Consider the following 12,547-nt stretch of genomic DNA (forward strand, 5'->3'; position numbering starts at 1 on the left):
GAAGGTGATCACTCTGCATGGGCTGGTGTGTGTGTGTGTGTGTTGTGTATCCTTGTGTGTCACTGCTCCAAATATCAGCACATCCATCACATCCCTCCATCTGGGGCAGAGTGTGATGTGTGACACGCACACACACACACACACACACACACACACACACACACACACACACACACACACAGTGTTTCAGCTGCTGGTGGTGGGACATGTTTTCAGTTGGAGCCTCTTGATCTTAATGACCGACTCGTTTCAGCTGTAAAACGACATGTTCTCATGTTTCCACCTCATGTTGAAAAGAAGCTTCACACACTGATTTATCTTGAATAACTCTCAGCTGTTTGTCTCTGTAGTATCTTCTATATTTCTGTCAACAAATCCCATGAAAAGATAATGTGTCGATCCGTCTCTCAACACCTTCCCTCCTCTGTCTGAGGCTCATCAATTATCTGTAATTTAATAAAACGGCTGCTCACTGCAGGTTTGAATTTGTTGGGACTATTTTCAGCTGCGGATTAATCCACATGATGTTTATGGAGCTCTACGGCTCACAGGAATAACTTTTATCAATATTTCAATACTTGTTAAAAGGGGTGATTCATCATTGATTTTCATGGGATTTGTTGACAATAAGTCAATAAGATGATGAGTCATCATCATCAGGCTGCTCGTGCTCGTTTGTCTTCGAGTTGTGAGCAGTTCAGCTTTTCTCCTTTAAACCTCCAGAAGACGCAGAATATTAGAATATTCTTTTCTTTTCTTTCAGCACCAGTTTAATTTACAGGTGTGAACAAAAGGCAAAGAACGCGGTTGTAATCGACACTGTGGAGTGGAATTAGTTTATAGTGTGATAAATAAAGTGACTGTCAATATGATTATGATACTAACTTCAAGAAGTGGACATTTTCCTTTAATGTAATTAGTAACCTGATAATATAAATAATTCATTGCTGTTAATTATTTATAAGGCATAACTTCTCTTTAAAAGATGGTTTCTATAATAAAATCAATACTAAAATGAATAATACTATTAATAATTAAGAAAAAGCAATAAAGTATATATAAAGTGCATATATATATATATATATATATATATACATATATAGTATATATAAGCATATGGAATCATTTTATGACATTAAAAGGAAATTATTATTGTTTTAATCACACTACAAGGTTCAGATTATTATTATGATGAAGGCTAAGCAGCTTAATATCATTTATTTATCATAAATAATAATAATAATTAAAACAAGCTGCTGCACCACGAGATTATCTTGCAGGAGTTTTGGTTTTGTTAAATTACAAATTGTGCTGTAACGTAAATATATCACATTTAAAACAGGTGCTCGCCAGAAAACAGCTAAAAGAAAAGTGACTCCTACTGCACAAAAGAGGGTTAAACATGCACCAGCTTCATCATCTTCATCCTCTCCATCAGCTGCTGTGGCTCTGCTCAAACATTTAGCTAATGCTGCCACCTACTGTCCGTTCTGCAGCATTACACGATGAACATCTGTAGGTTCATGTTAATGATCCAAACTCTCGTCTCCTTTTCCTCTGGACTCCTTGAATAAACTCGTTCTCCGTTATAGAGATTCTTCCATCATCACTCCACCCTCCGTCTGTTCATGAACGTCACATCACTGTCACCCATTTTATTTTGAAAGTGTGTCGTATGTTTTTAGCTCCACTTCCTGCCTGGTGTGGTGTGAAGATCAACTCACAGCGACCATTAACTCACTTTTATTCATTCATGTATTTGTTTTAATTGTGGTGTCGCTTCCCAGGAACTTGTTTTACTGTGTTAAAGGTCACATTAACATCTTTAATGCAAAGTGTTAATGTTCATTTATTGTTTCTCTCCCAATTCAATGTAATAATAGATAATAATAAAATAGAAATCAAATGCAGAACAAGCACAAAGGAAAGAAAACGTTACTTATTTCACATTTAAACATGTCTGACTACTGTTTCAGCTCTCCCTCCATCACCAAACATACAGTGGATTAAATAATAAATAAAAAGGAAAAGAAAATGTGTTAAAGAGACTTTCCACCGATTCAGTTTAATCTTCACAACTGATCATCATCATCATCATCATCATCATCATCATCAGTGTTTCTCCAGCTTTGGCCTTCTACAACAATCACAGCTGTTTACCAGGCAATGAGGGTGTCATGATGATACACTCTACTGAGGTGTATTATGGGAAATGTAGGAGACTAAAGTTCAGGAAGTCTCAAACTCTGCTGCTTCGATTTTAACCAATAATTTCTTATTATTTCCTCGATTTTATGGACGTGTGTTTCCTGTCTCTTTAAATCTTAAACTATTCTTTCATTGAACAGGAAGTTTTCAGACAGTTTCCTGTATGATTCAAAATAAAAGTCTGCGACTATATTTTCACAGCAAATTGAAAACAAGTCTATATAGTCTAAATAAAATAAATCAACCAGAAACTTTGTGGAGGAACCTGCTGCATACTGGACAGACGAACATGTTGGAGGTCACTGGGCTAAAACATCATTTCCTGTACATTATTTTGAAAGTCATGCAGCTCTGGTCAGTATTTGTTTATGATGAGTGACTCACCTGTTGTCTCCTCCCCCCTCAGGCCGCCCACAGAAGACTCAGGAATGCGTAATAACGCCGCCGCCGCTGCTGCCCTCACCTCCACCCCGCCCAGCAGCCTCCCATCGCAGCCACACCCCTGCAGCCCACCAGACTCCGCCTCCTCCCTCACCCCCTGCTCCTCCCTGCCGCCCTCCGTGTCACCCACCCTCACCGACGTCTTCGGCCTGCCCACCCCACCGATGGGCAGCGGCGGCGGCTACAGCCTGAGCTCCTCGTGCGGCGGCAGCGGCAGCTCGCGCTCCCCGTCGCCGCTCACGCTGATGCAGGCGGTGGCGGCCTCGGGCAAGCCCTTCGCCTCCAAACCCATGGAGCTGTGGAGCAAGCACGACGTGGCGGACTGGCTGGAGAGCCTCAACCTGGGGGAGCACAGGGACGCCTTCCTGGACAATGAGATCGAGGGCGCCCACCTGCCCTCGCTGCAAAAGGAGGACCTGATAGACCTGGGCGTGACGAGGGTGGGCCACCGCATGAACATCGAGAGGGCCCTCAAGCTGCTGCAGGACAGATAAGCCCCGAGGAGACGGGGTGGCGACGTGCGGAGTCAGGGCCGAGGAGAGGGAGGTGTCACCGATCACTTCATCAGACATAATCTCAAGTTGTGGAACTGGGTAGAAGTTTTGTCCAAACTGATGCTGCCTCTTGCCGTTTTTTGTCCTCTCTCATCCTCCGTTGTCGCCCTCATCTCAGTGCTCCGGTCTTGTCCGCCCTCTTCCTCCTTCCCGCCGCCCCGAGCATCAGGGGATCATGGGACGTCTGGAGGAAGTGCAGGGGCAGAGAGAAGAGAATAGCTGCTATGTCACATCATGGAGGGAGAACGCAGAGGAGGCCGGTGTGAAGGACTGTCCACTGTCCAGAAGACAAAGACTCTGGAATAGTTCGTCCTCAAACGCTGGAAAAAAATACTCGACTGGAAGTTTCTTTCACATAAAGACTCGCTCACCCAACTGCTTTGGAATACTAAAGACTTTTTCCATACACCCCGGTGCGGGTGCATGAAGAACCAGCTGAGCTGGTCGTTGCTCCTTTTCTATCTTTGCTAGAGTTTGTTCAGAGAATAATATTTCTTCACTAGAGTCCTACCGGAGTTATATTTCTGGTTGCATCTAAAGTTGTAGAGAAAAATTTGAGATAGACTCCATTTTTTTTTTTGCTTTTCACCTGTTTGTGTCAAAATAAGAACTTTAGCTGACATGTTTAAACAAATACTAAACCATATCACACACACACACACACACACACACACACACACACTTTATGCACAGTGCCACACACTGAATACAAACAAGAGTACACACTGTCTTCACAGACGTATACACACCCTGAGCATGTTCACACACTGTTGCTGCGATGGCCTTCTCCTGAGAGAGAGCACAGCGAGGAGAGAGGTGGTCACCAGAGGAGGAGGAGGAGCTCTCGCCTCGCCGCTCTACACCCACCCGGCGTCCACCTCAAGGAAAACTGAGGCGAGGACAGGAGGCACAAGACGGACAGAAATATTCTCACCTTGAAACGGTTGTACCGACTTGTCTGGCTGTAAAGGGCGTCCTTGTCCTCTCTTGGTTTTTCCTTCTAGTTGTGTGTGTGTGTGTGTGTGTGTGTGTGTGTGTGTGTGTGCGGAGGTGTGGAGGTGTGTGTGTGTGCGTGTGTTTCAAGGCCAGTTTAGCTATTTCCATGGATCTGCTATATAGGCCACAGTATAGGGAAACTAGAGCTGTTCTTTACTTTTGTACTTCATTCTGTCAGATCCTCCTCCACCTCACCATTAGCAGGTCAACACTAGGAACACATGTGGCCCCACAGTGACGCTGATGTATAAGACACCCTGCGTGTGTGTGATAGAAGATGAGGTATTGTAGAGAAAGAAATTAAATATTAAACATCTTTACAGGAATAATTCAACATTTTGGGAAACGAGCTCAATGAGAAGATCGATCCCACCGTCGTCCCCGTCTGTTAAAGTCAGAGCTGCAGTGAAAGTGAAAAAGGAAAACTTCATTCAGAGAAGTAAGAAAGAGTAAAAGTAAAAGTTGGTGCGTCAATTCAAAACAAAATACAGTGAAATCACTTGATGACGTACGTGAATCATGTGACTTTAAACATCTCGTCACGTCCAAAACTTCCTCACGTCTATTTTTCCACAACGTTTTTTGTCCGTTGGAGGTTTAGTTTTAACGACCTCATGGCTTTGCACCCCCTTCTTCTTCTTCTGCTGTAGTTTAACAGCTACCAACTTCGAAATTAGTTCAAATTTGCACCACATTTGGATGGAAACTAATGACATTAGTAACAATGCAGTAGACAGTTAGCTTAGCCTGGCATGAAGATGCAGGGGGAAACCAAAACAGCTAGCAAGGCCAGGTCCAAAGTTAAAGTTAAAAATAATCAGCCTCTAAATCTCTCTAATATCTCATTTCTTAATTAGTGAAATTAAGGCAGATTTTTAATAGGTCGGGTTAGAGGTTTCCGCCCTTTCCCAGTCTTTATGCTAAGCTACGCTAGGCTAGTTTCATATTTAACACACAGGTATTGGAGTGGTATTGATCTTCTCATGTTTTTTAAGTCAGCAAGAAAGTGAATAAGCACATTTCCCAAAATGTCCAACTATTTAACATTCAATAGCGTTTTTATGAATTTGAATTGACGTTTTTTTTTCTTCCAAAAATGTCTTTCAACAGTTTTAAAAAACACAAATTAAAAGCAACTTAATATTTAAAGAGCTAAAACTCAAGTTTTACCAGAGAAGTCTCATATTTTCTATTTAGCTAAAGGACTACCTGAACATTTTGTACATTGTTCTTTGCTAATAAAAATGACTCAATGAGATTTGTTAGCATTGAGCTAACTAGCGCTCAAATCCTGTCAGATCCAAAATGAACCAAACAAACAGCAGTGCAGCTGTTTAAAGGAACAATTCTGTGATTTTAGAAAAGACAGTCAAAAGGGAAAGTGAACTGTTTTTAGACCGAACCAGCCTTTAGCTGTGAAGTTCTTCCTCTAACGAAGGCTGGAGACGTAACGCTGCGCTAACGGAGCTGTAGCAGACCGACACTGGCGGCCCCTACACGCCCAGACTGTTTGTCTTTGAGGATGAACGACATCTTTTCTTACCAATGTATTTATCAGCAGGTTGGCGCCTGATAACGTGACATCACTCCGAGCCATCTGACTTTCAGAGCAGATGGAGAATCCCTGGCTTCAGGGTTTTATGTCGAATTGCGTGTTCACATAAGTCCACAAACATGCCTTCTCCTGCCCTCTTACCACTGTGCAAGAAACAACCAGAGAATAACCTGACAGAGCTGGCAGATGTTCATCAGCGGGACCCCCCCCCCCCCCCCCCATGTCAGATTAGACAGGGATAGAAACCACTTCTGATCTGCTGCAGATGATGAGTCCCATGTTGTTATCCAGTCTCACTGCTCCAGCAGCAGAGACCAGATTTAAAGTTTCTTATAAGAGTCCGGTTTAAAACTAAATCAGCATTTATAAATCTGGAGATGTGTGTGTTTGCTAGCAGTGATTACAGGCTGGTCAGAAGTAGAAGTGCAGTGTGTGTTGAAATGTGTATATAAGAGTGTTTAACAGGATAAAAATGTCTATTTGATTATATGTATAGCTCTATTAAAAGGTTTAGAGAGTAAAAAAAAATGTTAAAAAAGAAATTCTATGAAGGTTCATTTATAGTTGCCAGAGCTGATGTGATGACCAAAGCAGTGGTCTCATTCGCCCCCATCATCCTGCAGAGGATGCCTTAAATATCTCACTGTTCCCTCCCTCCACTTCCTGCACATCTGTCGGTTGTAGAGCGCACCTCACCTGTGGTTTGAACCCCAACATCTGGAAGTAATATATATATATACATAAATATATACATATATACATATATATATATATATATATATATCGTTTTAGAACAAGTTCACCCTTCTTTGGTTTCATATCACACTCCGCAGCTTCATGTAGGTGCAGCTTTTCGAGGAGACACATGAAACATACACAAGCTCTGTGTTCTGTGAACATTAGCCGTATGGAGGCTGGCACGGGACAATGCTGCTATAATCCTGTTCCTGTTTGAACGTGTAACTTATTTTAAAACAAACAGCGACGTGTCGGAGGGGGTAGAAAAGCACAGTATTTTTAAAGATTTGTATAGAGTTCTATGAAATTTTATAGAGGTTATCTGAACAAAAACTGTTCAACACTGACGCGTGGATTGCCAAAAACAGAAATACTATATAGATTAAAAAAAAATGTGGATATTATTAGACTTATGGGTTATGTAAGAAGCAATATTTATTCTGAATGAATCTCCTTGGTTGTGTTTTATTTTCCCATTTTAAAGTTACATATCATGATGCAATCACTTGTCAGTGTTTTAATGAAGTGTTGCCTAAAGTAGATACACTCTCTCCTGCAGTAGTAAGATATATTTTGGCCAATCAAGTGACCACGAAACCCAGGTATCTTCTGACGACCCCCATCTGCCTGACTAGACTCCTCTCATCTTCTGAAACCCCCGAGTCCAGAGTGTGTTGTATAAAAATGAAAAAAAAAATCTGTAAATTTTAAAAAAAATATATATCTGCAGGCCATCTCGGTAGGAAACTATATGAAACCTATATATATGTATACATACATAAATCCACCAAAAAGATTAGTGGTGGCTGCTGACTCCTTTATCAGCAGGTCACTGTCAGTTTTCTCTGTGGAAATGTAGAGCTGAGTAGATGTAGTAAGAATCTTTAAAGAGCATCACCGTGGCGTGGCGCTTCACCAGGCCATGTTTAGGACAGGCATGGCTCACTAACCCACTTCCACTCCCCTTCAAAACACTGCTCCCACCTTTATCATTGTCCAACATTTGGGTAACTGTTTCTTTTTCTTTTTTTTTTTCTTAATTAATTAATTTATTTTTTTCATTAATAGATTTTATTCTTTGATTAAGTCTTCATAGAGACTAAGATGTTTTCGGTAATTTGTGCAAAGACTTGTGTTCATGTTTTCTATGTTGCTGTAATTTTGTGCTACTAAATCATCATAGAGTCAACTAATTACTGAAATGAAAAGAGAGAGAATTTTCCTGTAACTACACTCTTCCTTTCCCCTGCCCCTCGAATCCTCAAGACTTCTTGTATGGCAACCAAAATTCACTGTAAGAAATAAATATAATATTGCACTATTGTTGTATCCCTCTGAGTCCTTACATTACAGGTGTGTTGCAGCTGTTTGTGTGGGTCATCGTGTTCACGCTGGACGAGGACGGAGACGCCATCACACCTGAATGACGCAGGCGTCTGATCTGTGTGGACAAAAATAAACAACATCATCTGGAACATTAAAACTAATTAAAACACAAACTCAAAGGGAATAACTTTTCTTCATTTCTTCATTTTTAAAGGATGCATTATAAAACAAAAAAAAGATTATTTCCTTATTTGTAAAACAGCATGTACACTTCATCAACCCACTCTGTATGAACCAAGGTAGGTTAAAAAGTATATAGAAAATTCTTCTATTAAATGATGGTTTGACAAATAAATTTAAATGTTTTTGAAAATACTTTTAATTTTAACATTTTGTTTTTCCGTTTATTTTTTTTTTTCCATTTATGTGTCTTCCTTTTGTCTCCATTTAATAATCGGTTTACTTTAAAGATGACTTTCTTTCATTTAAATGTGTTAACAATGTGCCATTAAGTCCAACCCACAGAGCAGCAACAGGAGCACTGATTGGCCACACTTCTGCTAACGCCTTACAACTGGCCTATCAGAGCTCCTCTTGCTGCTATGTGAGGTGGACTTTGTTTTTTTTAATTGTCAAATTTCATTCTTTTACTTTGAGTTTTGTAATGCATAATTTAAATGCAAATTTAATCAATTTAGAAAATGTATCCATTATTAGATTATAATGAAAGACTGTAAAAGTCCAAACACAAACCTCACTGTATTTAATCTGCAAAAAGTAGTTTCAAACTTTCTGTGTTGTGAGCAAAACAAATTAAAAAATATCACATTCACCTCCGTTCTATTAGAAATCTCTAAACCTGAAGAAATAATAAAAATATTTGTGTGAATAAAGCTGGAGAGTAGTATTTTTAAATATAAATTAAGTTTTAAATCTGACGTTGATTTTCCCGCGCTGCGCACTGTAGTGATGGTTTTATGTGAGCGGAGAGTTGACCAGAGCTGAAGAAGGTGTTCTGTTGTCTATACATTGCAACATTGTAACATTAGACAGACACCTGCGTTATTTCTCGGACGTTTATTGTGTCCCCCTTGCAACACAGTACAACATGCTGAAGGTTCCTAGATGAAACACGTGGGTGGGAAACGTTCAGGATGTTGTACTGTGTTGCAAGGGGGACCCATTAAAAGTCAACACGTAGCTGTCTCCCAGGTGTTTGTGTTGAGCTTCTATATGTGTTTATAATGTACATATACAACAGGACATGGTGTCAGAAGGAGCAGCAGCAGGAGTAGCTTATGGCGGGAAAACTTTCTGATGCTCCAGATAAATAAAGAAACTGCGTCCAGAGGAAGGATTACTATCATATATATGGTGCTGTGGGCGGGAAACTGCTCCAAACAATAATTACCATAAAGGTAAGTTTAGAATAAAGATACAGTCCTGGTTTCCAGAATACTGATACTTCGTAATATACAAAAATTTGTATTTGCCTTTATTACATTCTGGCCCGTAGATGTCGCTCTGTTAACATGAAGCATCAAGAAATGAACCTTTTCTCGAACCACTTTGTTGGACTGGTTCAGTGTTTCATGACGCTTCATCTCACCATCACTACTTTCCATCCCTGTTAAACAGAGAAACAGCTTCAGTCTGAACTGAATGTTGACCGCCATGATGTGTTTTTCCTCCACCTGTGTCTTTACTCCTTCTCTTATGTTTAATGGTGGTTGGTGTGCCACCTTGTGGTAAAAACTCCCAGTTAAAATGTGGTGCCTTCTGTACACACATACAGTACATGCTGATATGAGAAGCTGCCTAGGCCAAAGCTGAATTCTTCACGATACCGGTACTAAGCACTTGCACATACATGTATACTATCCTTCATGTACATATATATATATATATATATATATGAATATGTATGTGTGCACTTCATAATGAATGTATACACATATGAAATATATAAATGTATACAAATGTGTATAACTGTATGACTTGCTACACCACAACATTATCTCACGGCACTTTACAGGGTATGGTAAAAACAAATGACAAAAAAACATGATGGCGTCAGGGAACCACTCTTGGCTCAGTGAGCAGTCTGCAGTCAGTAAGTAAAGTACTCGGATCTCCTCCTCTTCATCACGCCGTTCTCCAGGAACCCTCGTCCTCTTACATCTTGTTTGCAGAAGAAATCAACTACCAGGTACCGGAGGTAAGTCCGACAGCATCTGTGTTTTAGAGTTTACTCTATCAGAGATCCTGTTTGAGTGTGAAGATGGCTGACTTGTATGGTAAAGGCATAGGTTAAAACAATGAATTGAATGGAACTGAAACATTGATTGTTTGGGAAGAGCGTTACTCAGCACAAAGTTGAGACATTGAATGTTGTTATTGGTCTGTGTAAGTTCAGGCAGGTCGTTTTTTCTGAATGTACACCGATGAAGGCAACAGAACCACCTGCCCTCTGATTGGACTCTGCTTTGAGATTGGACTGGATACTACTACTAAATTAACTATTTTAATGAGGTCGTATTTGTCACTAAAGAGTGTTAGCTAGAATTAGGCATAGGGTTAAATAGGCTCTCATTTTCATTGGCACCAGTAAATACCACTTTAACCACAACCAAGTAATGTAAGTGTAACAGACTCTGCTGTGTTTGCTATGTGTTATGCTTTTTGAGGTGTGTCCCCTGGGAGTTACCGTAGGACTGCCATGAAGTGTTGGTTGTTGTTGTGTGCTTCTGTTTTACATTTGCACTGACTGTAATGCGTTCAGTTGAAAACCTGCATTTCTGATCAGCTAATTGCTCATTAAGGTGGGAGAATAGTCAAGTTACTGACTGTGTTTTGTTACACTGTATTGTTGTGGTTTTGCATTGCACATCACTATCTGCATTCTGTTCTCGCTCTGATTTTATTGTTGCCCTGGCTGGAAGTTGTGATTTGTATCTTTCCGCTGTTTAGACTCTATTATGTTTGTTATTATGTTTGCTATTTTGTTTGTTCAGCTGCTTTTACACTGTTACTCTGTGTGTGTGTGTGTGAGAGAGAGAGAGTGTGTACGTATTAAATTTACACACAAATATTAACATTTGAAACCTTTCCTTGTCTGCATCCAGGACATATGGAGTACATAGAGGTGCCACCTCTGCTGCATTCAGGACCCACCAGGTGTGCAGCTGTGCACAGAGACTGGTAGGCTGACATCCCCAAGGACTACGTGGCCACTAGGGAGGCAGTGCTGGCCAGCCCGAGCTTGGTGGCTCAGACCAACATCCAGCTCTTTGGATTGATTGGAATCAAATTAAGGACACAGTGGTAAGTTTGTCATAAAGCTGCTGTGGCAGAGCGGGGGCCACTGCCTGGAGGATAAACCTGCTGGCAGCCAACATCATGCATCTGCAGCAAGTGTGGCCAACCCAAAAGGATTGGCACAGACCACACTCACATTGCAGGTGTTTCAAATTATGTTAATCTTAATTTATGAGTTTATCTGACCTGAAAATTGTTAGTCGGGCAAGTTGTTGTAATTTGGAACCAGAAGTAGTAAACTTGTATCCTGCATTTAAGTATTTTCTTTGTTAATAGGATAAGCAGAATCCTGGTAAAAGTTTGAGATTCTTTTTTTTTCTATGGGTGCATAAAGAATGTAACATTTTTTATTTACCCTTTCTTTATTATTTTTGTGGTATGCATGGCACGGTATTTACATTTGTTTGTTGTACTGAAAAAATCATCCATCCATGAATCCTACCATCAGTTCCTTGCTGAATTTCCTGAACAGAATAAATGGTTAAATGGCTCTTGGATCCATGTGTTTAATGTGCACACCAGTCACCCCTGGTGACCTGAATGGTTTGATGAGGAAAATGATGTGAATCATAAACTGTGGCCTTCAGTCACCAGATCTCAACCCAGTTTAACAACCACTGAAGCTGTTTTGGTCCAACACCTTACTACTACACTTTATCTTGTTTTTTTTCTTATTCGTATTATACATCACTGAGATGTTTTATTATATATTTATATATATATATATATATTTTTTTTTTATATAGATGTCTCCATTTATTAGGCTGCCACATTTACGGACCCAACACTTCCTCAGTCATGTTGGTTGGGTTAAGCTGTGCAACAACCCCAAAGCCTTTTATGTTTTCCAACCATATATGGAACCGACCCCTTCACCTCTCCCCACCACCTTTATAAATAAGAATGAACGGTAACGTGCACATAGCAAGTGTGTGAGAGAGTGACACAGGCTTGTATACATATATAGCCCTGTTAACCTAAAGTAACAAATTAAGTAACCTTACTCAAATTAATAAATTGAATAGCTACTTACATGATTTTATAATAACTCCAATATTCATTGGAAATTTATTCCGCATCAGTTGTGGGCTAGCGGAAAATCCTATAGCGGTTATGAATTATGTTCATTATTTAGACAGGATGTGTATTTATTTATTTAGCTTAGCCTTCCTTAAATTTACCGCTGCAGCCAGCACGTTTGTTCAAAACGCGCAACCTTTACTTTGAAGACGAGCTGTCTCTGTTTCCGGCTCTCGACTTCCTTGTTCGAGTTTTATTGTACAAGTTGGATAGTGGAACAAACTGACGCTTTGGTGCGCTGAATTGAATTGCACGTCTTCATTCAGTGGAACAAAAACACGCAAAGTGTTAACAAGCGTTAAATGAAGAACAAGCTCACAAACGTCAGATT

The 12,547-nt window shown here is 40.2% G+C and overlaps 1 protein-coding gene across 1 annotated transcript in view; it reads left to right on the forward strand.

Moving 5' to 3' along the window:
- Nucleotides 1–3,143, forward strand: part of shank2 (SH3 and multiple ankyrin repeat domains 2) — a 135,137-nt gene extending 131,994 nt beyond the window's left edge. The window contains exon 24 of the mRNA XM_022746879.1: nt 2,615–3,143. Coding sequence (XP_022602600.1) covers nt 2,615–3,143 — 529 coding nt within the window. The remainder of the gene's footprint in view (nt 1–2,614) is intronic.
- The last annotated feature ends 9,404 nt before the right edge of the window (nt 3,144–12,547 follow it).

Source organism: Seriola dumerili, unplaced genomic scaffold, assembly GCF_002260705.1.
Source record: "Seriola dumerili isolate Sdu_G_001 unplaced genomic scaffold, Sdu_1.0 BDQW01000011.1, whole genome shotgun sequence".
NCBI lineage: Eukaryota > Metazoa > Chordata > Actinopteri > Carangiformes > Carangidae > Seriola > Seriola dumerili.